General features: G+C 37.4%; 1 protein-coding gene across 1 annotated transcript in view; it reads left to right on the top strand.

The window, feature by feature from the left end:
• Positions 1–25,808, top strand: part of DICER1 (dicer 1, ribonuclease III) — a 71,833-nt gene extending 46,025 nt beyond the window's left edge. The window contains 16 exon segments of the mRNA XM_069489388.1: positions 1,312–1,444; positions 2,276–2,351; positions 3,247–3,386; positions 7,079–7,258; positions 7,491–7,704; positions 7,910–8,063; positions 8,967–9,149; positions 9,423–9,528; positions 9,984–10,159; positions 11,170–11,953; positions 15,694–15,849; positions 18,900–19,785; positions 21,477–21,745; positions 24,308–24,470; positions 24,558–24,633; positions 24,999–25,808. Of these exon segments, the coding sequence (XP_069345489.1) occupies positions 1,312–1,444; positions 2,276–2,351; positions 3,247–3,386; positions 7,079–7,258; positions 7,491–7,704; positions 7,910–8,063; positions 8,967–9,149; positions 9,423–9,528; positions 9,984–10,159; positions 11,170–11,953; positions 15,694–15,849; positions 18,900–19,785; positions 21,477–21,745; positions 24,308–24,470; positions 24,558–24,633; positions 24,999–25,164 (3,862 nt within the window). The 3' untranslated portion in view covers positions 25,165–25,808.
• Positions 25,809–26,243: the final 435 nt, after the last annotated feature.

Genomic DNA, 26,243 nt, shown 5'->3' with positions numbered 1-26,243 from the left:
TAGTTGGCATTCTATCATATCTCCATTTATTCTTTTATCTCAGTGTGAATTTATGGACTCCTGTTGGGTTATAATCTATTACTATCATTTATTATTTATTCTGATGTTAAAATTGTCTCATATTTGGCCAATGGGAATCCCTTGCTTCTGCATCTTTTTAACATGTCATCATCATTCTTTGACTACTTTCTTGCTTTATGGCACAAGACATTCTAGACTGAACTCAGATATCTTCTCTGCCCCAACCTTGATGTTAGCTATTCATCCAAGAGAGTCTCGTTCCTTTTAGTGGAGAATGAGTTGTGGTCAGAAACCAAGATCAGACACTAGGTATATTTATTGCCACTGGGGTATTGCTACAGCCAGACTTTTTAGTGGACAGAGCTAGAAAGTTTATTTATGTTGTATATTTATATTTATTTATATATATTCACATATACATTTATATCTTTATTTCTGTGTCTGACTACCTGTCTGTTGATACTTCCATTTTCTGTGTGACACTAGAGGATTCATTCTAGATTTCCTCTTTTCTATCTTTCTACCTCCCTTCTCCAATAGTGAGAAGTCTGGCTCCCATTGTCCTCAAAATAATCACTTACATGTTCAGTCTTCTGTATGTAGCCAGCCTTCCTACTCTGCAGGGCTGCCACCATGCTTGGGTGCCCTAATTGCACAGGCCCTAACCTGGCAGGGCTGCTGCCCATTCCCTTGCCCTCCTCACTTCGGTCCTGTCCCGGTGTCCTCCTTACGCAGTGGGCTCACTTCCTGCCGTGCACCTGCTCTCTCCTGGTGCTGTTGCTCAGTGAGCTTCTTGCTCTGATGCCTTCCTTGTGTCAACACTGGACTGTCCTTCTGCCCTCTGATGCCTTCTTTACACATGCCCAAATAGTTGCTGGCAAATGTAAGATGATTAAGGAACAAACACTGGCAATATGTTCCCTTAATGGAATCAGAATGATACTTTGTGAATTGTAACACTAGACACATTGGCTATTTAAATTCAAAATCCAATTTAAAATAAAATAAAATGTAGTTTCGTAGTTGCACTTGTGACATTTCAGGTGCTTAGCAGTTGCTGCCCTGTTGGACATCGCAGATACAGAACATCTTTGCAGAAGTTCTATTAGCGCTGTTCTATCTTATTGAAAGTTTGAAGCAGTGATGTTCAGATTTCATCTATAAATACCAATCCAGTAGAGGGGAAGAGAAACATAAGAAATCAAACTCTAGGTTGTGAATATCAACACACATTTTTCCATGTCTTTTCCCAGTTATAGATTCAGCCTCAGAATTTCTTTTTCTTCACAGATACTGCGCTAGATTACCAAGTGATCCATTTACTCATCTAGCTCCTAAATGTAGGACCCGGGAGTTGCCTGATGGTACCTTTTATTCAACTCTTTATCTGCCAATTAACTCACCTCTTCGAGCCTCCATTGTTGTAAGTTTAGAAAAAGACATGATTGATCTTTTAAAATATGTTCTTAATGGATTTTTTTTTCAGCTTCTCTAAAACAGAGTTTTATAGGTAAATTTGATTTTAAAATTTACTTTAAAAAGTAGATTTATAAATCTCTTTTGTAGTCATCTACATGTTCAGATTTTTTATGGACTGTCTAATTTACAAACTCTTAGAATTGGACCAGATAACCTCTGAAGTTTCCTCCCAGGTATTATTAATGTGTACTTTTTTTTTTTTTAAGGAATCTGTAACTGCTTGTGAAATGTATACATTTCTGAAAGAATCATTCAGTTGTGACTTAGGTACAGTGACACAAAATTCATTAAATGTAGTTGGGCTGCTCTAGTTATTTTGTTGGTGACTCAGAAATCTGCCTTTTGTAACTACTATTCTTGGTCCCAACAATGTTGATTTCCAGATATTTCAAGATGACTCATTTCTATTGTACATAAAAAGCTGCTCAGTACTATAATCTGTGCTATAGTTATATCCTATTATTTTGTTCTTTTGCTACGTATTTGTAGATTAGTGAAAATAAGATACTTTAAAATCTTACTGAAATTTAAATTTATCAAAATTGTAAAATCTTAGTTATGAGTTAGTTTTTACTGGGCATGATTTTTAAAGATGGATATTTCAAAATGGAGATTAGGATTTTAAAAAACTTGCTGGTATTTTTTTAAAAATAAAAATCTTTGTTTTGGTAAATTGAACTTTAAAGATGTTGGCAGAGGTTTCATAGATATTTTATGTGCTGTTGATAATATAGCTACATGCGTATATAATGGAAGGTATTTCTGTTATTTTCAGGGTCCACCAATGAGCTGTATGAGATTGGCTGAAAGAGTTGTAGCTCTCATTTGCTGTGAAAAACTGCACAAAATTGGTAAGGAGGTTTGAAAAGCATATACAAATGAAAATAAATTACAAACACCTTAAAAAAAAGCATATTGAGGACTCTGAGGAGTTTGTAGAGCTGTGAACTTGCTGTTCTTTGGTGAATATAAATTTAAGTATCATATAACTTGAAGATCCTACAATTTTGGGGGACTTCTTTTTTTTCCCCACAGCTTAACTGCAAACAGCTGTCATTTATTTGCTCTCTTTACTGATTCCTTTTAAATAAATCTTCTCATAACCATTGAATCATGCATGAGCATTTGTGTTTTACTATATCAGCCTCTCAAATTAGTCTATACTAGTGTAAAAATTAATCCTTTTTTAAATAGGAAGACTCATTTTCCATGTCCTTTTAATTTAAAAGTGGTGTGTGCTGATGTCCTGTTTAGATGTTATTTTTGAACCTTAGAACAGAATTTGCAATCCTGTTCATACTGAATATATGAATGCCAAAATACACTTTGCCTGAAATATTATGTCTGATTACTTTTACATTGTTAAAGGCAAAGATAGTTTAGTTTTCCTTTTCCAGCTGCTTCCTAACATAGTGCTCTTCTAGATTCTTTACTAATTTGGGTTTATCTGATATTTTCTCATGATTAGACTCGGGTTATACATTTTTGGCTAGCACATCACTGAAGCTATTTGTGTTCTCCTCCTGTCTTACTGGGCGGCCCACCATGTTGATTTGTGCCCTTACTGGTGGTAACTTAGATGGCTTGAATAAGGTTTGCCAGTCTTCTCTACTGTCAAGTCACCTTTTACCCCTTTTATAATTAGTAAATATTACACGGGGAGATACTTTGAGACTACATAACATTTATTCCTCTTCCCTAGAGAGGCAAAATCTGGATTATGTTAATTCTTTTTAAATTTCTTAGGTGAACTGGATGACCATTTGATGCCAGTTGGGAAAGAGACTGTTAAATATGAAGAAGAGCTTGATTTACATGATGAAGAGGAGACCAGTGTTCCAGGAAGACCAGGGTCTACAAAACGAAGGCAGTGCTACCCAAAAGCAGTTAGTATTGGTTAGAACGAATAAAAATCTAGCCTTTCTGACTTATTTCCTGCTGCATCAAATTTAAATTCCTCTGCTTGGTTGGCTTCCCAGATCCTTGTTATTTGGCCCATTTTGAATCTCGGCTCATTTCTCCAATTCACATCTCCTCTCCTCTCCTTTTGTCTGCACACTGTGTGCTCTGCCACTTCAGATGGTGCTTTGGTTTTTCTTCTCAAAAAGATTCTTGGGCCCATCTGTCATATTCTGTCCAGAATGAGTTTATTTCACTTAAAGAGACATTCTGTGTTTCATTCATTTTAGAGGTATGATTCTTGCTTTACTTATGATTTGGGGCTAAGACAAAAGAGGATTTGTGTGATAAAATTGGCAAGTGAAAAGATGGCCTTTAAAATATTTGCTACTATTTTTACCTCATAAGAATCCAAACAAAGCAAAATTTTGCTATGTATAGCACTCTCCCCTTATCCTTGGGGGATATATTCTAAGACCCCCAAGTGGAAACCATGGATAGTGCTGAACTCTGACAACAGGTCCTCAAATAGCTTAAGGTTATTTCATGATAACATTGATGAGGAGAAAAAAAAAAATTGATTCCAAGTTGGAGCTACGGTCTAGGTGGAGTTTACACGTTCTCCCCACGTCTGCGTGGGTTTTCTCTGGGACCTCCAGTTTCCTCCCACATCCAAGAGCTGTGCACGTTAGGTTCACTGGCGTGTCTGCTCTGTCTGCATTGTATGAGTGAGTGTGTGTATGGATGTGAGTGTGCCTTGTGATAGGATGGTGTCCTGTCCAGGGCTGGTGCCCGCCTTGTTCCCCAAGCTGCTGGGATAGGCTCTCGTCACCCACCACCCTGAACTAGAATAAGTAGGTAAATAATTGTCTCATTTTTCTTAACCTTAATTGCATATGTGGCTCACGTTTATTTCAATGTTTAATATTAGGTGTGTTTTGGACTTTATTTAGAAGTTTGGTAATGTTTTTGTGACCAGAAATATGCCATAGGAACTTAACTCTTGTTTATATCAGTTAGCCTATGGTAAAATTGGTTTCATTCCAGTCATTTCGCTTAAAGTCACAGTTTCCAGAACCTATTGACTATGTTAGGTGAGGGCTTGCTGTACATGTTAGGTTGGTACAAAAGTAACTGTGGTTTTAGTATTGTTGACATTTGCCATTTGATATTGGAATACATTCTTAAATAAATGTGGTTATGATATACATCATTTTAATGCTCATTTCTCACTTTATGTTTTTTTTGTTAATGACTTACTACTTGCTGTTTACTTTAGACTATGGAAATGATGTTAGACAAAAGGCAAATTTGAGTGATTTTCTTATTTGAGTTCAAAATGGGTCGCAAAGCAGTGGAGACAACTGGGAACATCAGCAGCACATTTGGCCCTGGAACTGCTAACAAACATACAGTGCAGTGGTGGTTCAAGAAGTTTTGCAAAAAAAAAAAAAAAAAAGTTTTGCCAAGGACCTTGAAGACGGGTGCAGTGGCCAGCCGTCAGAAGTTGACAATGACCAATTGAGAGCAATCATCAAAGCTGATCATCTTACAACCACATGAGAAGTTGCCAAAGAACTCAACATCGACTGGTCGTTCAGCATTTGAAGCAAATTGGAAAGGTAGGTGAAAAAGCTCTGTAAGTGGGTGCCTCATGAGCTGACTGAAAATCAAAAGATCGTCATTTTGAAGTGTTGTCTTCTCTTCTTGTACACAACCACAAGCCATTCCTCTGTCAGGTTGTGATGGACAACGAAAAGTGGATTTTGGACGACCACCGGCGATAACCAGCTCAGTGGTTGGACGGAGAAGCAGCTCTAAAGCACTTCCCAAAGCCAAACTTGCACCAAAAAAAGTTCATGGTCACTGTTTGGTGGTCTGCTGCGGTTCTTATCCACTGCAGATTTCTGAATCCCGGCAAAACTATTCCATGTGAGAACTATGCTCAGCAAATCAATGAGATGCACCGAAAACTGCAAGGCCTACAGCTGGCATTGGTCAACAGAAAGGGCCCAATTCTCCACTACGACACCCGACTGCACGTCACACAACCAACGCTTCAAAAGTTGAAGGAATTGAGCTATGAAGTTTTGCCTCATCTGCCATATTCACCTGACGTCTCACCAACCGACTAACCACTTCTTCAAGCATCTCGACAACTTTTTGCAGGGAAAATGCTTCCACAACCAGCAGGATGCAGAAAATGCTTTCCAAGAGTTTGTCGAATCCCAAAGCGGGGATTTTGACACGACAGGAATAACCAAACTTATTTCTCATTGGCAAAAATGTGTTGATTGTAATGGTTCCTATTTTGATTAATAAAGATACATTTGAGCCTAGCTATAATGATTTAAAATTCACAGTCCAAAACCTAAATTACTTTTGCATCAACCTAAGTTTTTTCCTATGTGTACATACATACTTATGATAAAGTTTAATTTATAAATTAGGCACCCTAAAAGAATAATAGGACAATTGTAACAATAATCTGTAATAAAAGATATGTGAATGTGGTCTCTCTCAGAAAATCTTCTTGTACTGTACTCTCCTATTTTTGGACTACCGTTGACCTCAGGTAACTAAAACCACGGAAAGCAAAACCTCTGATATGGGGGGACTACTGTACTTTCACCTTAGCCTACATGTGTGATTGTTTTTGCAGTTTTACTAAGTTTTTACTTTAAAAATATTTGCTCCCAGCTAAGCATTTCGAGATTCAAAATCATGTTGGTTTTTTTTAACAATCATGAATGTTACCCAATTTCCCTAAATGCTTGTGTCTCTCATACTGTTGGACTAGTTTTATATGATAAAGGTCACTAATGATAACTGTTCCAAATAGCATAATTCTGCCTTACATTCTGTTTAATTAATAGATACTTTCTGTATTATCAGATATTCTGCTAATCATAACTGTGTCTTAGCCAGCATTTCTTTACCTTTTAATTACAGATGCAGTTGTTTGTCATTGAGCCTCAGAAATTGCAAGACCCTAATATGAAGGGTTGTGTTAATATTGAACGCTTAGTAATAATCTCAATTTAATTATAGTTCACTCACATAATGAGATAGGCATTAAAAATGATGATATTAATTCATATTGACCCTTAAAGATATTCTCATTATAATAACTGGGGATAAAAATCAGATTCTCTTCTCCCTCCCCCCCCTTCTTTTCCTCCTCCCCACACCAATGTTGTGTGATTCTATTTGTAGGGAAAAATATGAATGTATGTGTTTATATTTAATTATACAGTATATCAAAATGTTAATGGTTATCTTTGAGTGATAGGATTGTATATAGTTTTAAAAATTTTACCTACCTTTATTTTTTGATACTCTAGAGTGAGTAAGTACTTACATAGCCCAAAGAAGAAGAGTTTTCTTATTAAAAGAAGTAGATCAAATGGATAATATTTTTTTAAAAAGACCTTACAGTGTCTGATTATAAACAGTGCATTATAATGTACATGAGCTTGGGCCACTATCGGCAGCCCAGGCCTGAGATACGCTGACTTTCCCAGGAGTGTTAAGTAATTAGGAGGTCTCACGTCCTGCGTGTTTTCTTAGCTTTTTCTCATAAGCTTTTAGTAAAGATAGGAATTAGTTTTCTTGCTGACATCTGGAAAAGAGCCTATTATACTTGAGCATGATGCTTAATTTTTTTTTCCAATTCTAGATTCCAGAGTGTTTGAGGGACAGTTATCCCAAACCTGATCGGCCCTGTTACCTGTACGTGATAGGAATGGTTTTAACTACTCCCTTACCTGATGAACTCAACTTTAGAAGGCGAAAGCTCTATCCCCCTGAAGATACCACAAGATGCTTTGGCATACTGACAGCCAAACCGATACCTCAGGTAGATACTTCATAACGATTGTTTGTGTTAAAAATATCTTGTTTTAAAAAGAAGAGAAAGAAAAAGAAAATTAGTAGTAAGTGCCTTTTGTTACCTCAGTGTGTTTCATATTTAAAGATTAAGGTGCCTCTTCTGTTCCTCTAGTAGAAAGCATCGTTCCTTCTGAAGTTAACTAAAATGGAATAAAATGCTTGTTAACTTTGGGCGGTGCCTTATTTTTCTTTTTGCTAAGATTCCACACTTTCCTGTGTATACGCGCTCTGGAGAGGTTACCATATCCATTGAGTTGAAGAAATCTGGTTTCACGTTGTCTCTACAAATGCTTGAGTTGATTACAAGACTTCACCAGTATATATTCTCTCATATTCTTCGGCTTGAAAAACCTGCACTAGAGTTTAAACCTACAGACGCTGATTCAGCATACTGTGTTCTACCTCTCAATGTTGGTAAGAAGGACCCAGACCTTAAAGTGCTCATTTATTTGTAATAGCTACAACTTAAAGTTTTGCTTGGCAATTAGCTTATTGTATATACTAAAAAAAGCTCTTACTTTGAAAACTCTTAATTAGACACATAGACAAATATGTAGCTTAAGTAAGAATCTTTTCTGCATTACGTTTTAACAAGCTAAAGAGTCTTTTTTCCCCCAAGTTAATGACTCCGGCACTTTGGATATTGACTTTAAATTCATGGAAGATATTGAGAAATCTGAAGCTCGCATAGGCATTCCCAGCACAAAGTATTCAAAAGAAACACCTTTTGTTTTTAAATTAGAAGATTACCAAGATGCAGTTATCATTCCAAGGTAGGCATTTAAATGGATAGGAAAATGGTGGTGATACTTTATTTCAGAAGATGCACCTATTAACCTAGGCATGTAAGTGGGCTGTGACTTTAGCATTGTTATTACTACTAGAAAATTTAGGTATCTTGAGGTGGACTGTTCTCTCCAGTTTACTTGCTTTAAAAGCAAAACCCAAAACACGGCAGGTAAAGAGATTTTTACTTTGTGAAGGTTGGCTAATCTAAAAGTATTGATAGGCTTTCCTCTCAAGTCTTATTAAAGAATTTGGTCATAAATAATAGTTTAATTTTTAAAAATTTTGTAAGGAATAATATTATTAAGCTCAATGAAAATAATAAGTCAGAATGATTGTTTTCCTTATTTTATAAAAATTTAGGGAATGAAGTTTTGGGGGAATAAAATTACATGCACTTTTCAAAGAAGTAATTCAATCTTTCTTTGATCTTTTTTTTTTGGCACCTTACAGCCATACTTTAAGTTATCATCAAGACTATCACCATAATAGATGATGCATTAATACACTTTATGTGGCAAGTGTTTTTATGTTTAGCATTAGTAATGTACAAAATATTTATTCAGTTATTTGGGTATTATAAATTTTCTATACTGTTATATTGATGAAATAGATATTTAAAGGTGCCACGTAGCTTCATGTATTGTCAAAGTATAATTAGAAAAAGAATAATAAAGTAGGGGAGAATAGAGAGTCAGTTTTTACTTGATAAATATTGTTCTTACTGTCTCAAATACAGTTGAAACATATTCTTTGGAATTGAAGTTTTCGTTTGTGTTATTTACTTCCAATGTTTTGAATTCTTAATCATAATTTGTTTCCAAATTAAAAAATAGTTTTAAGAATAGTTGATTTAAACCAAAAAGCAAGTGATTATTTTTCTTTTTTAGATACCGCAATTTTGATCAGCCTCATCGATTTTATGTAGCTGATGTGTACACTGATCTTACCCCACTCAGTAAATTTCCTTCCCCTGAGTATGAAACTTTTGCAGAATATTATAAAACAAAGTATAATCTTGACCTGACCAATCTCAACCAGCCACTGCTGGATGTGGACCACACATCTTCAAGGTAAGGAGCTTCAGAAATGACATTTAGATTGCACTTGAGACATTCTTTTCGGATGTTAGTAGGCACATGCAGAGGTCACTGTCCACCTTGCCCACCTATGGACTGTCTGAAATCAGGGGACCCTTTGCACACAGACTTGCCCAGGGGATGACCGAGGAGTCTGCACTTTAATGGGCTCTTCAGGTGATTTTCAGGCACACTCAAGTTGGAGAAACACCGTGAGAGTGTACTTATTTTTATCTGTTTGGTAAAATTGTTTTTGAATTTTTATAGACTTAATCTTTTGACACCTCGACATTTGAATCAGAAGGGGAAAGCTCTTCCTTTAAGCAGTGCTGAGAAGAGGAAAGCCAAATGGGAAAGTCTGCAGAATAAACAGGTAATGAATTAATTGTTACTATCATAACTTAATATTTGTTTGAATTTTGTATTATCAAGTTAACTGAGTGATTTGTGAATCTTTTTAGAAGTTATCCAATCCTTAGATTTTTGTTTTGTTTTAATCAATATTATGTTTGAATTTTATTTCAGCGTTCTTTTTGATAAATATTGAGAGTTTTAGTCTTTTAAGTTGGTCCACTGATGTAACTATGTCATGAAATCATCCTCTCAAATCCTAGGATAAATCCCATTTGGCCTTAGAGGATTATTTTTACAAATGTTTTTAAAAATTAGGTTTTACTAGCATGTATGATTTTCTTTATTCATTAGTGAAATTGGTCTTTAATTTTCTTTTTTTGTTCTTTTGTGAATGGACAAATGGCAGAGCATGTTACTGCTCAGTGAATAAGCTATGTGTGCTTTATATGTATCAACTTCTTTCCTTACTCAAAGATACTGGTTCCAGAGCTCTGTGCTATACACCCAATTCCAGCATCACTGTGGAGAAAAGCAGTTTGTCTCCCCAGCATACTTTATCGCCTTCACTGCCTTTTGACTGCAGAGGAGCTAAGAGCCCAGACGGCCAGCGATGCCGGCGTGGGAGTCAGATCACTTCCTGCGGATTTTAGGTATGCCTCTGCAATCACCAGAAAAAAACAAAGGTTTGCGAAAGAATAGAATTAAGTTAAAAATGTAATTTTGTATAAAATCCTAAAAGATTAAAAAGAAAACATGGATGCGTAATACAGGAAATAAATACATTAAATATTTCCTAAGTGAAAATCTGTATGTTGGGTCGTTGAGTCCTATGGTCTTGTCAGTTCTGAGAGGGAGATGCTCTCTTAGAGCCAGAAATAATCATTTCTACTTTAGTGATAACAGTGGAAATGAGAATGAAAATAATTCTTTGTTAGTATGCCAGCATTTTAAAACTGCTTTCTCTTTCTAAAAAAACCAAATATATATTAGAAAATAGTAGCTGCCTGAGCATGTTCTTTGTCTTCATTAACTTCTTCCCATTAGTAAAGTCTCTGCATTCTAAAGAAATTGTTGATTTAACTACTCAGATTAATTTTGGTTATCCAGTTGACAATACCAAGATGGTTCTAGGCATTGAAGGAACTTTAAAATATAATAGTAATAACGACAATATTTATTGAGTACTTATTGTAGTGTCAAACACTAGTTTAAATGCTGTACCCTGTATTAACTCACTTAATCATTAGGACAATCCTATGAGGTGGGAATTGTTAGCCCCATTTTCAAGTGCAGAAGGTGAGGCACAGAGAGGTTATGTAAGTTGCCCAAAGTTACTCAGCTAGTTAGTTGAAATGCCTAGGATTCCAACCCATGAAGCCTGTGGTTCCAGGTCCTGCAATCTGTTTCCAGGCTTCATGATCTTCTTAACTACCTATCCTCTAGGGCAAGGGATTAAAGCAGTAGAGTAAACTGTGTCCCACTTTATAACTTACATTGTACAGAATTCCAAATAACGGTAATTTCTGGCTTCAAAACTTGTTTCTCTTCTACAGTAGGAGTATATCTATAGGGATTTTTTTTTTTTTAATTCAAATTGCTATTGCTTTGAGCCTAGCCCTTTTGAAGGATCTGACAAAAAGTTATGAAAATGTCTTTGCAGATACCCTAACTTAGACTTCGGGTGGAAGAAATCTATTGACAGCAAATCTTTCATCTCAATTTCTAACTCCTCTTCAGCTGAAAATGATAATTACTGTAAGCACAGCACAATTGTAGTCCCTGAAAATGCTGCACATCAAGGTGCTAATAGAACCTCCTCTCTAGAAAATCATGACCAAATGTCTGTGAACTGCAGAATGTTACTCAATGAGTCACCTGGTAAGCTCCAAATTGAAGTTTCAACAGATCTTACAGCAATTAATGGTCTTTCTTACAATAAAAATCTTGCCAATGGCAGTTATGATTTAGCTAACAGAGACTTTTGCCAAGGAAATCAGCTGAATTACTACAAGCAGGAAATACCTGTACAACCAACTACCTCATATCCCATTCAGAATTTATACAATTATGAGAACCAGCCCAAGCCCAGCGATGAATGTACTCTCCTGAGTAATAAATACCTTGATGGAAATGCTAACAAATCTACCTCAGATGGAAGTCCCATGGCAGTCGTAATGCCCGGTACGACAGACGCTGTTAAAGTGCTCAAGGACAGGATGGATTCTGAGCAGAGCCCTTCTGTTGGGTACTCCTCGAGGACTCTTGGCCCCAATCCTGGACTTATTCTTCAGGCTTTGACTCTGTCAAATGCAAGTGATGGATTTAACCTGGAGCGGCTTGAAATGCTTGGTGACTCCTTTTTAAAGCATGCCATCACCACGTATCTATTTTGCACTTACCCTGATGCTCATGAGGGCCGCCTTTCCTATATGAGAAGCAAAAAGGTAAGGTAGGATTCTTTTATTTTGAGCAGTTAATTATCGAGTATGCTTGAAAGTGGTTTGAAGTATTGGATAATCTCAGAGTATGGGAAGAATTCCCTGCAGGGATTGCTGCAGCGTCCAAGCACAGCTGTTCCATCATTCCCCGAGGGCCAAGCTGAAGCCTGCAGTAGAACCGCCTGGTAGTTAATGTGGATCTACTTTACAGTGATGACACACGCAGGTTTTGGGGCTTAGCTGATCAGTGTGTTCCTTATGTATTGGTAGAAATTCAGTTCAAATAAAACTATTTGTGCAGGTGTGTGCACCTCTAGATCCTAAGAGGGATATAAAGAAATATGCAACATAGTCATTCAAGGAACTTGTGCTGTAGGTGAATTAAACATTTATTTGAGAGGGTACTGCTTTGGCTTTTAAGGTGTGCAGATAGGAGTAAGACATAGGGCTCTCGTGAAGGATCTACTCTTCAAGGTTTTGGAGAGTCAGGAAAGGGAAAGTAACAGAGTTCGCACAGCTCAGTCACTTTCCAGTGTGAAGAGATGATACTAGAGTTCTGAGTGATCATCACTTGACGGCCCAAAGGAAGAGCATGCTCTTAAACTTAGTGTGGAATTAAGACTCGGGGAAGAGGCCGGGCGCGGTGGCTCACGCCTGTAATCCTAGCACTCTGGGAGGCCGAGACGGGTGGATCGCTGGAGGTCAGGAGTTCGAGACCAGCCTGAGCAAGAGCGAGACCCCGTCTCTACTAAAAATAGAAAGAAATTATATGGACAACTAAAATATATATATACAAAAAATTAGCCGGGCATGGTGGCACATGCCTGTAGTCCCAGTTACTCGGGAGGCTGAGGCAGTAGGATCGCTTAAGCCCAGGAGTTTGAGGTTGCTGTGAGCTAGGCTGACACCACGGCACTCACTCTAGCCCGGGCGACAGAGTGAGACTCTGTCTCAAAAAAAAAAAAAAAAAAAAAAAGACTCGGGGAAGAAAATTAATGAGGGTAAAATATTTAAATGGTGATTTAAGAAAAGAGATGTCACAAGACAATATGAGCCTCCTTGACAAATAACTTACAACACTGCTAATTACCTTCTACACTCAGAAGGAAGGAGTGTCGCTTGTGAATCAGGGAAGGCATTCGTGGAGGAGGTGAGTTTGCAGTGCACAGACAGAGCGGACAAATGGCAGAGCATGCTAGTGCTCGGTGAATAAGCTATGGCAGCGGTCGGAAGTGTGGAGCTACCTGAGAAAAGGCTCGAAAAGCAGGTGGGGGTGAAGCTGTATCGTGGAAGGCCCTCGATACTAGGCTAGGGAGTTTGCACGTGTTTGGAATGTCATAGGCACAGTTGAAGGAATTTTGAGTAAGGGACTATTAATATTAATAAAGTGGTAGTTTAAAATGAATTAATCTGATAACAGAATGTAGCGTGGGTTGGAAAGCAAAACCACACCAACAGCAGAAACAGAAAATGAGATAGAACTGGGGTTGTGGTAAGGAAGGGGCTGAGGTCAGTGATAATTTAAGAAGTGGTAATAATTGCTTACTCTGCCAGATACTACTCTAGTCACTTTATATGTATTACCTAATTTAATTCTTACTATAATTTTATTATCCCCATGTCATAGATGAGGACAATGAGGCAGGAGAAGTTAAGTCAGCCTGCGTAAGGTCACATGGCAAGTAAGTGGCAGAGCTGGGATCGAACCCAGACAGTCTAGTTTTGGAGACCTTGCCCTGTACATTACACCAGCTGCTTCAGACAGTACTCTGTTGCACCAGGCACTGCGCCAAGCCTTTTCCAGACGTTATCTTATTTAATCTTCTCAGCGAGCTTCTGAGAGGGAGCTAACACGCCCCCATTCTGGAGATGAGAGTCGCGCCCAGAGAGTCTTGTTAGCTCCTGTGAGCTCATCTGGCTTGTCTGTGTGTCTGAGACTGAAGGCCACACCCCTGACCATTCTGTTCTGTCCCCTCCCTGCATGATCTTGAGGCAGACCAGAGATGTCATCCTAACTACCATATAAACGGGGCAGTTGGGACAGGGCAGTGGTGGTGGTGGGGTGGGTAGAAATGTGGGCAGTCAGGGTGAAGGTTGGCAGTTTTAGACCTCGTGGAATATGGGTAGAAATGGTCAGTGAAATGCTCAGATAATTGAGATGTAGGCTTCAAATTTAGTTTTGGAGAGTAGTCTCCCGAAGAGTGATAACTGAAGCTCTGAGAATGGGTGAGATTTCTAAGGGGTGGTTGCAGGAAGAAAATATCAGAGGCTGAGAATGAGTGTGAAGTAAGAAATAGTATACTCTATTAGATAAGAAAGATTATTTTGTATTGCAAAAATTCATCCATTTGTCTGCTCAGAAACCTTTGACTCCTTATTTCCTGCAGGAAGAATGATCACTCCCTCAGCCTGACATTCAAGTCCTTTCAGCGTGCCTTGGACCCTAGGCAGGCTGAAGCCCCCTGCCCGCTCGTTGTGCAGACTCACGCCCCAGGCCCCTGGGCTTTTGCTCTGTCGTTCCTTCTCTCGGCATGCTTGCCCCCATGCCCACCTGTTGAACTTGGCCTGCCTGAATTTTGCCCCATCTCTGAGTCCTTACTTAGTTCTTTCTTCCTTCTCTATCCTGCTGACCATTTCTGTCCACTTTGAATACGATTTCCCTCCTCTTTAAGTCCCCATCATACTTTATCCTTCTCTTGGCTTTTGTGACGCTGTGTTCTCGTAGTGTGGAAAGGGAAACTAGCATTCATTTCAGCCTGTAGGTTTCAGGCAGCACAGGAGAGTACTTCCACGCGTAGATTGTCCTATGTAGATTCCGTTCCCTGCCAGCCTGTGCAGTTTGCAAGGACTGCTCCTCTGTCTTGCTGACTCGGCTCCCTCGGGGCTGCCTGAACAAGTGCCTCTTACATGGTGGGTACTTGTTAAATAGTAGTTGAGTTACAGGGAAAAGGGTTCGTGAAGTACTTAAGTAATAAGGAACTCAGTTTTTAGAAAAGGAAAATGAGATTGACAGTTCTAGCCCTAGTTTCCAAGTTAAAACTAGACAGAAGTGCAATGATTTGTGCAAATTAGAAAGGAGATAGAGTCATTAGGAAAAACAGATAGACCAGAGGGTAGACAATAAAGCTGTTTTATTGATGTGAATAAACAAAAACCTTTTGCTTCATTTTAAAATAGTTGAACAAAAATGTCTTGAAATGCCTCCAAAACAGAAAGAATATTTGAGAGAACATTACCATTGAAATCACATTTGTGGCTTAGATTCTAGCAGTATAAAATTGTTTTAGTTCTGTTCAGTGTCAATTTTTATTTTGTAGCTAGAGTTGATGGCATTTCTCCCCCTATTTCATTGACAATATTGTGACATCTTTAATTTTTATATGGATTTTTTTCTACTCTGATAATTCCAATTAGCAATTTGCATTTTGTATTAGCAGATTGTGTTTTGAAAACTGTGAAATTGTCTGAACTATTTTTTCTGACTTACAGGGAATTTATATGTTTATATACATTAGTTTTTTGTGCTCTGTATTTCATGTTCAGAAATATTTAACTGTACTAAAAGATATAGAATACTCAGGAATTTAACATTCTTTTCCTATCATGAATGGGTAGGAAAACTGTACGGCCCTTATAATTGGTGACTAATGTGAAGCCGTTTAGCTAAGGGTTTATTAATATGCCTTGTATGAATTCCAGCAGTGATCATTTATGGATAAGTGTCTTATAAATATTTTCTGCTAAAGGTCAGCAACTGTAATCTGTATCGTCTTGGAAAAAAAAAGGGACTACCCAGCCGCATGGTGGTGTCAATATTTGATCCCCCTGTGAATTGGCTTCCTCCTGGTTATATAGTAAATCAAGACAAAAGTAACACAGATAAATGGGAAAAAGATGAAATGGTAAGTTTTTGGTAACTGGAGGGATTTATTTTTTGGTGAGGCAGAGATTTTTGTTCTGTTCGTTTTTTGTTTCCTTTCCCTGGTGTGTTTAGATATTTGATATATTGAATTAATTCCTTTGTATAGACTTTTCCTTAAATTCAGAAATAGTGGTGTAATTTTGATGGAAGATAATTTCTATTTTTATTATCTTCCTTTTCCAAAGGCAGAAGAGTATGTGATTTTTTTTTTTATTTTAAAAAGGTAAAGCTCCTTACTTATCGTTTCACTTTGCTATTATGTGTTACAGTTTATCTTAGATCCTTAGCTCTGTTCAGTGAAATGACTTTTCATTGACTTATGATCTCCAGTCTATCTGTGAAATAATTAATTTCAGTAAAATCCTGCTTTTGCAGCTCAGGGTTTTCCCAGTTAGGCTTATTTCTCCTCCCATAAATGTAAATAAAATCATCATACATAAAGGTTGTAGTTTTCTGGAAATAATTTAAATCTCACCAGTGACTTACGAGGACTCCAAATGTTAGCATCATCTGCTTTGTTTTGTCTTGTCTTGAAGGCCACCAGAGGGCACCTCGGAGGGCCTGGGAGCTGGAGAAGCAGTCAGTGCAGTGGTCGCTGGCTGGGAAAACTCTCCAGCGTCTTCCAAAGTTAAAGGCAATTCTTCAGGCAGTTTCATTTCCCGGAGATTTGTTTTGCATCAAAGATAAATTGGTTCCTTGTTACTTCATTTTTAGTTCAGGCCAACAATGATAATATCATTTCTTTCACAGGTTATATTTTCTAAATATACATTTTCTTCATGTAGCATGCTCTGTGACTATATTCTGATTTTTGTCTGTTTATTGGGTATATTTTTAACTCATGTAGTACTTGACTTTTTACAGAAATGGAACATACCTGGAAAAGCTAAGAGAATATTTTAATGCAAGTTAGGTCAGAAAAATTACATTTGTTATTTAGAAATATGTAGAAGCTTAGAGGACATTGTGTAGATTTTGAGCTTTAGAAAAAAAATGTTGCATTTCTATGAAAAACATTCCAGTAATAGTCATCCTTCTTTGTAAATACTGTTTCATAATATATTTGGCTCTTTTTAAAAGCTTGCAGCATAAAGGTGGCATTGGCATGTAATTTTGACCTTTTTTTTTTTTTTAAGATAACACCACAAAGTTCAATTTATTTTTCTTAATGTTTCTGATGACTTGGCACTTTGGTTCTTGAAATGCATTAAAAATACTATTTAGATTTTTTTTTAATAATTTATTTTTATTGCAATAGGTCCTTACATGATATTGGCAAGAGCATGCGTTTTGCGGTTTTGGGTTGTTCCATTCCAGTACTCCTCACCTGTCCCTCAGCAAGTAGACTTAAGTGAAACTTTTGCATACAAATGCCTCTTAGAAGAGAGTGAGGTAATAACTCAGAAAGTTGACTTGAACTGTCAGAAGACAGGGTTTCATGCTGGTATTTTTTCTTAAAAGGCGGAATGCTCTTGGAAAACGTTTTATGAGATAGAACTCCACTATTTTGCAGATGAAGAATCTGAAACCCAGAGTCATTAAAGGACTTTACCCAGGATCATGCAGTTTATTTGTGGTAAAAGCCAGTCCCTGTGTTTTTGTGCTCTGCCAGTTTTAGTATGGTAGCACATTACTGGAGATATATAAAGATTGTTTTTTTTTTTTTATGTTTAAAAAATTACTAAGTCTGATTTTTTAAAATTACAATTTGGCCTTTTTTGTCTTAAGGGCCAAATAATAATCAAAATCATCTCCTATTGCCTTGGAAAAGGGTAGGGTTTTTAATAGGAAATGGCTCGTGTCTGGAACCAGTGGTTCTGCCACTCGAGTTTCATTTGGTGTTCTTCCTTATTCTTGAAAAGGTATATTTAAAAAATTTTTTTTAAATGAAAGCTACATAGTTATAGATACCTGGCTTGGCTCACTGCTATTATTTCTTTTCAAACAATGTTTGTATCTGAGTCTGGTTTAAAATTAAATGTTTGGAGTATTTAAAAACTGCTTGACAGTTTGAAAAACTTTTGTCAGAATACTGTGGAAAATTGTTACACTCAAAATAGAAGTATGCCCTCCCGCCTTTCCCCCCAAATAAAGTTTTTGTTTTTTGTTTTATTGCGTAACAGAAATTTGGCATCTTTCTAGCCCTGCAAAAAAGTTACGTCATTGCTGAATTCTGGCCCATTATTAAGACTGTCATTCACAAATAAGCTTTTGCCAAAGAAATTGGAATTAGCAAAGGTCTTTTGACAGAAATTGGATTGTTGTGTTTCATGTTAGTCTAAATTTTCTTCTATTTTTGTCAGTTATGCTATAATCTGTTTCCCTGATTACTGTAGCTCAGAACGGAGGGGGAAAGCATAATTCCTCAAATTCGTAGCTTAGTTCAGTGATCACTTTTATTTTCCAAGCAAAGAAATTTAGTTCTACATTGTACAAATCATTGTAGCTTGATTTGAAGTAGAAATAGGGACAAAAACTTTATTATAAAAACTTACTGTACATTTTTTGTTTTAAAATTAGTTTTATCTCTTTTCATATTCTTAATTGCAAAGATAATGCTTTTTCTAGATTTGGGATTTCATTTTATTAATTTGAAAATCTTTTTAAAAATCAAGTTTCCACATTTTAAAAACGTCAGCGAAATTGAAGATCTCTGTGATCAGCATTTGAGTGCTTTCATTGTGTGTGCTGCTGGAGTTAGACTTCTGAGAAGAGTTGAAGTTTTACATTGTGGACCTTAATTTTAACTTTATATCTGTGTTCAAAATCCTTAACTTAAAGCTTCATACTGGGTAAAGGTCATTTTTTTAACTTGGAAAATGAACATTCAAAGAACATGTTTTACTTTGTTTATATGATTAAATAACTTATTTTATGTTAATTGAAAACAAATGGCTATGATTTTAAAGTTGCCTTTTAGTATTTGTGGTTGTCATTTGAAATTATCCATAACCCTTGCTTTTATTGAGTTTCAAACCCTTTTAAAAACAGCAGCTATGTCTCCCCTCCTTCCCATTCCCCCTGTTTCAGACAAAAGACTGCATGTTGGCTAATGGCAAACTGGACGAGGACTATGAGGAGGAGGAAGAGGAGGAAGAGAGCCTGATGTGGAGGGCTCCAAAGGAGGAGGCCGACTATGAAGATGATCTCCTGGAGTACGATCAGGAACACATCAAATTTATAGATAACATGTTAATGGGGTCAGGAGCTTTTGTAAAGAAAATTTCTCTTTCTCCTTTTTCAACCACTGATTCTGCATATGAATGGAAAATGCCCAAAAAATCCTCCTTAGGTAGTATGCCATTTTCATCAGATTTTGAGGATTTTGACTACAGCTCTTGGGATGCAATGTGTTATCTGGATCCTAGCAAAGCTGTTGAAGAGGATGACTTTGTGGTGGGCTTCTGGAATCCATCAGAAGAAAACTGTGGTGTTGACACAGGAAAACAGTCCATTTCTTACGACTTGCACACTGAGCAGTGCATTGCTGACAAAAGCATAGCGGACTGTGTGGAAGCCCTGCTGGGCTGCTATTTAACCAGCTGTGGGGAGAGGGCTGCTCAGCTTTTCCTCTGTTCGCTGGGGCTGAAGGTGCTCCCGGTAATTAAAAGGACTGATCGGGAAAAGGCCATGTGCCCTACTCGGGAGAATTTCAACAGCCAACAAAAGAACCTTTCAGTGAGCTGTGCTGCTGCTGTAGCCAGTTCACGCTCTTCTGTGTTGAAAGACTTGGAATATGGTTGTTTGAAGATTCCACCAAGATGCATGTTTGATCATCCAGATGCAGATAAAACACTGAATCACCTTATATCGGGTTTTGAAAATTTCGAAAAGAAAATCAACTACAGATTCAAGAATAAGGCTTACCTTCTACAGGCTTTTACACATGCCTCCTACCACTACAATACTATTACTGGTAAGGAGCCCCAGGACCAAACGTCATTTCTCTGAAAATGAGGCTTTGTATTGATCGCATTGTTTTGGCCTTGTGAAAAGTGATCTGTGCATGTACAGTGTTCGTGCTTGATATGCATGGGCGGGGGTGGGGGAGCAAAAGGAAAAGAAGGAATCCTTTATTTTCTTCATTATTGGAGGAGCAAGTACTGCTTCGTAACTTTGATATTTGGGAGTATAGCTATCTCACATACTCTCATAAATGTCATCTTAAATGATGTATAATTAGAGAAGTTTGAGCCTAAGTATTTTGGTGTGTTTTCCCCATTTTATCCTACCAGAATACCTTTCTGATGCCCATTCAGTGCTGTGTTTGGTTCTTGATTTATTCATATCTTCTGAATGTATTTCCACATCCTTTTTATTGTTCTTCCTGGACAAAAAGGCCACCCTCTTAGGGTTTTTTAAAGTGTAAAGATGGACAGGTTAAAGGAACTGATTTCATAGGAAGGTTGTGTGGTCCTTGCTTTGCCTCTGCTGTCACTTCTACTTTTCACTGTGCTCTGTGTTTTTCCCCTCCTTTATTTAATAGACTCTCAATCCAGTAGATTAGAAGGGAGAGCAAGTCCCACAAACCAAAATCAGCTTCAGCTTGTGAAACACAGCTGAAGTTCACAGTTTGATTTCTGTATCAGTATAAGTAGTGTGTCCAGAATACCAAAGCAAAGTATAAAGTCTGTATAATAAAAACAATGTAGGTTAGGATGATCAGCAAAATGTAAAACCAGAAAGTCACAAACTATCTGACTGTGTACTAGAAAGACTGATGAAACTAAAACGTAGTTTTCTTTATGGAGAAGAGACAGTGTGTGGCTTTCTGCTACACTCTGCTGGAAGTTATGAGACCTGGATTCTAACCCATCTCAGCCTCTGCCTGTTGATTCCTGGGGTGTTCCAGGACAAGCCACTTCATCTGTCTCTGCCTCAGTTTCCTCAGCTGAATTGATTGCTTTAATCACTGGGAGAAAATAGAGATGTTGGTTAGCATTGATAATTTTCATATTTTCACAAACAACCATTTTTTGCCTAAGATTTGCTCACTTTCACAACTTTTTTCTCATTCTCTGGTTTATGGCAAATTCAACATTTCGAGCTCAAGGTGAGAAGAGGGTTTTCTTTTCCTGTGACCCTGTGTAACAAATACAACCCAGGAGTGGCAAGGAGTGGTGCCACTTTTACACAGACTCCAGAGTGTGAGTGAGACAGTGTGTAACGATGTCAGCAAAGCGTGGCGCGTGTGGAAGATGTGTGCGCGGGGTCTGGTTCTACTGAAGTGATGATGTGTGATGGGGGCTTGAGAGTAATGTCTCAGCACCTGCCGGCCAGCTCAGTGCCAAAGGAAAGGGTTCAGTGATAATGACAGCACCTGCGAGACTTTTTTTTTTTTTCTTAGCAAACATTCATCTTTTGGCCACTTGAAGATTTTATGACCCCAATTTACATATAAGAATTGTGTTTAATTTGCCATTAAAATTTAATTTCCGTATTAATTTAATATGTCGAATAATTTTCTCATTGAGGAATATATATGAATATGATCCTAAATAAAAATCTTTTAACTAGGTTAGAATATCAGATCTTTGTATCAGTTGTGTGTGTGGAAATAGTGGAAATGCAGCACAGCTCATGCTTCCGCTCTGGATCCTCTCTCAGATTGTTACCAGCGCTTAGAATTCCTGGGAGATGCGATTTTGGACTACCTCATAACCAAGCACCTTTATGAAGACCCACGGCAGCACTCCCCGGGGGTCCTGACGGACCTGCGCTCCGCCCTGGTCAACAACACCATCTTCGCGTCCTTGGCTGTGAAGTACGACTACCACAAGTACTTCAAGGCTGTTTCTCCTGAGCTCTTCCACGTCATCGATGATTTTGTGCAGTTTCAGCTCGAGAAGAATGAAATGCAGGGAATGGATTCTGAGGTTAGCACATTTAAAAATGCGTTGAGTTCCATATTGAAGAACGCCGTGCAGCTAGAGGTGTCAGTAGTTTCCGAGTTCCGACTTCACAGCTATCTAAAGGGACAGTGGAAGGCCAGGGCTGTGACACCCAGCGAGCTGTGTGTTCTCTGGGAGCACTGTGAGTGAACCGCAGTTGCAGGGAGGCCTTTTAAACCTGACGGCCCACCCTGTGGACCATGTGGTCATTCCGGTGAAGAGCAGGTCTTTCATCAGGGCTTCCCGTGTTTAGGCGTGCCAAGGGAGTGCGCTGCTTCCTCCTGCCCCCAGAGCAAGTTTTAAACCACACTGTAAATGCCCAGTGCGGTTTATTCCGTCCTGTCTTTTAAAAATGGATCAGGAATATTTGCTAATATCGCAGGTAAGCTCACAGATGCACGTTCTGCTTCTACTTGAAGTGGGAAAATCTCATCTAAAAAACAAACTTCTAAATTTTTAACCATTGGAATTTGGGAGGCTTCTACTGTAAGTTCAGCCAAAGGTTCTTTGGTGATAGACCTAATTGTAATGTGTTTGTGAGCTCTTTTGAATTTTGGTAGGAAAGGGTATTGCTTAGATCTTTCCAGTCTCCTGTAATCCTTCACTAACGTTCATCTGCATACCTGTGTCCCCAGGAGAGCACTTTCATTTCTTGTTCTTCCCATTCTGATTCCTTTGATTTTCTTATGTTTGTAGATTTCTTATAAGGATTCAAGGAATTTATTTGTAACCCTGGTAGCTGTTTCAACTGTCCCTGCTTTAATTTGTACTTTCCCTTTTTAAATTGCACTAAACCATTGTTGGGGAGTAGTGAATTTCTTTGACTTTCTATGAGAAAAATTAAGAGTCTGGGTTTTGAAGTTTAGCCCCAAGGCAAAATGTCAGAGCCTGCCGGCTGCCTAGATGTGTGCTGAAGGGGCGTGAGAAGGCAGTGGCTTTCTCTCTGCCTGTGCCTTTGTGCACCCTTCAGAGATTAACGATCTAGTTGGAGCACAGCAACCAGTGAGACGAGGAAGTGGAACCATCTAATGTACATTCAAGTACTATTTCTAGTCTCATACTTTAGAAACATTTAAGCATAAAATTTGAAAAATTAGCTGAAATTAGATTTAAGCTCTCTTTTGATGCCAGGGGGCATACTGGTTCTGTGAGTTTTTGTTCATTCTTTTCCTTACCTTTGTTCATATAAACATATGTATAAAAGTTACAAAAACTGATTGGAAATGTCATAGTCTGGCTTTTCTAACTTACTGGTTGATCTTAAGAAACTTTCTTTAGCTCTCTGGGCCTCAGTTCCCTCTGCTATAAAAAGAGAATTAATCCTGATAAGTTCTAAAATTTCTATATCAAAACCCTGATACATGAGCAATAAGTGTCTTGTTTTTAGTAATCAGCATTATTATATGGAACTTTGTGTGGCTGAACAGTCTATTTAGAAATTAATATTTCCGCTTCTCTTTTTCACAAATGATTTGTGTTTATTTTAGAAAAATTAGAAAGTACAAATAAAAAGAAAATTAAAGTTGCCCAATTATGCTACCCCAGAAATAACCAATCTTAACATTCCAGGATGTGTTGTTAATGTGTATAGATATAAACATATATAAAATATAAAATGGAATTATATTAAGCACTGTTCTTTTCACTTAATGTATTGTGGATAACTTTCTTGTGTATTGATTGGTATTTTCAGTAGCCACGTGCTAGTCAATATGAGGCTAATTTATTTAAATGGTTCTTTATGGCTGACTGGTTAGGTAGATTTTTAGTTAGGATTTTTTAATAACCATGGATATGGTTAATATGTTGTATATCCAGTTACCTCCTTAAAATAAATTTCTAGTGATGGGATATCCTAAAAATTGGAATTGCTCAAAGAATTGTGAACTTTTAAAAAGCTTTTGATATGTATGTAACATTTTATTTTGCTAATTTGAATACCTACTATGTGTCAGGTACTCTATTATAATGAATATGTATTAAGTGGCTTCATGAAAAAGGAGATTGAAGGAAAATCTGTTCCAAATAGAATTTCCCTACCAAAAAAGTAGCAATTTCCACTCCTCAAAGCAGTGAACACCCTTGCCAGCAGCACCGTACTAATTAGTATTCTGTTTAATCCTTGCCAAGCTGCAGGAGTAGAACTACTTTAAGCATAGTCCTTTGATTACTAGTGAATTTGAATTTTTTTTCCCATACCTTTATTGACTATTTTTAATTCTGTGTTAAAGTTGTTTTTGTTTTAGAAGTAATATTTTTTCCTTTGCTGGATATAAAATACTAAATGGGGTAGGGTTTCTTTTCTTTTCTCTCTCTCCCTTTCTCTGTGTCTCTCTCTCTCTTTCTTTCTCTTGAGAAGTCTGAAAAACTTTTTTAAAGATAATGTTTGCGGAGAACCTGTGGCAATGTAATAGGCATGCTATAAATGGTTGGTATTGGCCCCCCTTGTTAAAGAATAAAGTCATATCCAGGAAAAGAAACACATGTCTGTGAACTGCCTTTAAAAGTGGGCTTTTTGCTTACAATTCACTTTTCTCTCTGTAATAGCTTAGGAGATCTGAGGAGGATGAAGAGAAAGAAGAGGATATTGAAGTTCCAAAGGCCATGGGGGATATTTTTGAGTCGCTCGCTGGTGCCATTTATATGGATAGTGGGATGTCACTGGAGACAGTTTGGCAGGTGTACTATCCTATGATGCGGCCACTAATAGGTATTGTTGGCTCTCTTTAGAAAGAATAACAAAATTAAAAACAATTTCAAGGACATTATTCACATTGTTCTTTCATTTTGATTACAGAGAAGTTTTCTGCAAACGTGCCCCGTTCCCCTGTTCGAGAATTGCTTGAAATGGAACCAGAAACCGCCAAATTTAGGTAAGCAAAAAGTGTACGTGGAAGAAACTTAACTTGCTCAAAAACAAAGGAAAAAATTCTCAACTATCTCATAAACTAATGATCCTGAAAAATATTTACACTGGGGCATGCTATTATCCAATTTCCATTTGTAATCTGATTGACTTCTCTTTTTTTTCTTTTTGTTTTTACAAAGTAATGCTGAATTAAAGAAGAAACAGCAGCCCTGTCTGTCGGTGGTATGCAATAAGTCATAATGCACATTTCCTTTGTGTGGTGTCAGCTTGTACATGGGACTCTCGGCCTGAGACTGCATACTGGATGCTGATTGACAATAATAATAAATACTTCTGACTTCTAATTCTAGCTGTTTGGATTTTTTACAGCCCGGCTGAGAGAACTTATGATGGGAAGGTCAGAGTCACCGTGGAAGTAGTGGGAAAGGGGAAATTTAAAGGTGTTGGTCGAAGTTACAGGATTGCCAAATCTGCAGCAGCAAGAAGAGCCCTACGAAGCCTCAAAGCTAATCAACCTCAGGTTCCCAACAGCTGAAACCCCTTTTTAAAATTAAAAACAAAAAAGAAAACAAAACAAAATTAAGGGGGAAGATACTTAAATTGAAAGGGTGATTTAAAGTTGATATTGAGTGGAATGAATTGAAGGCGGAATTTAAAGTTTGATAAACCAGATAGATAACAGAATAAAACATTTAACATAATGTATAAAAATTTTGGAACTAATTGTAGTTTTAGTTTTTTGCGCAAACACAATCTTGTCTTCTTTCCTCACGTCTGCTTTGTTTAAATCACAAGAGTGCTTTAATAATGACATTTAGCAAGCGTTCAAAATAATTATTGAGTTTTGTTTTTATTTTTTATTTTTTATTTTTGTTAGTTTAATTTCTGTCAGCTTTGCTTAGTGTTAGAAGGCCATGGGGCTTACACCTCCAACAGTCCCTAGAGCTGCGTAGAGTCCTCTTACCACCCCTCAGTGTGTGCGTTAGTGCCAGTCCTACAGTAGTGGGTAAGCCGAATAGAAGGATAGGGTTCTGAGAGGAGAAGTGCACCAGTGTTGTCTTTCTTTCCATATTATATTGTGTAAGATGATGTTCCTAGTCGCTATTGCACTTGATAGTAAGGGACAGATTTTTAATTAACATTGGCTGGCATGTTGGTGAATCACATTTTAGTTTTCTGATGCCACACAGTCTTGCATAAAAAAGGTTCTTGCCTTAAAAGTAAAACCTTCATGGATATTCTTTAATTTCTGATGTTTTTGGAACAAACTGTTTTACATTCCCTTCATTTTATTACGCGTTAGATGTTGAGACAGCGTGATATTTACAACTCACTAGTATAGTTGTAACTTATTAAAGGATCATCCTAGAATTTCTGTCATGTGTACCGAAGACATTTTGAAAACCAGAATGTGTAGTCTATGGATATTTTTTATTATAATAAAAATGATCTTTGGCTAAATACTCAATTTTACTAAAAACCTCCTGTTAGGTAGTTTCACTGATGGAAATGTTTATGGCAAATAATTTTGCCCTCTAGGCTGTTGCTCTAACAAAATAAACCTTAGACATATCACACCTAAAATATGCTGCAGATTTTATAATTGATTGGTTA

The sequence above is a fragment of the Eulemur rufifrons genome, chromosome 2 (genome assembly GCF_041146395.1).
Source record: "Eulemur rufifrons isolate Redbay chromosome 2, OSU_ERuf_1, whole genome shotgun sequence".
Taxonomy (NCBI): Eukaryota; Metazoa; Chordata; class Mammalia; order Primates; family Lemuridae; genus Eulemur; species Eulemur rufifrons.
Note: the sequence above shows the minus strand (reverse complement) of the source record. Positions and strands in the feature narration are given on the sequence as shown.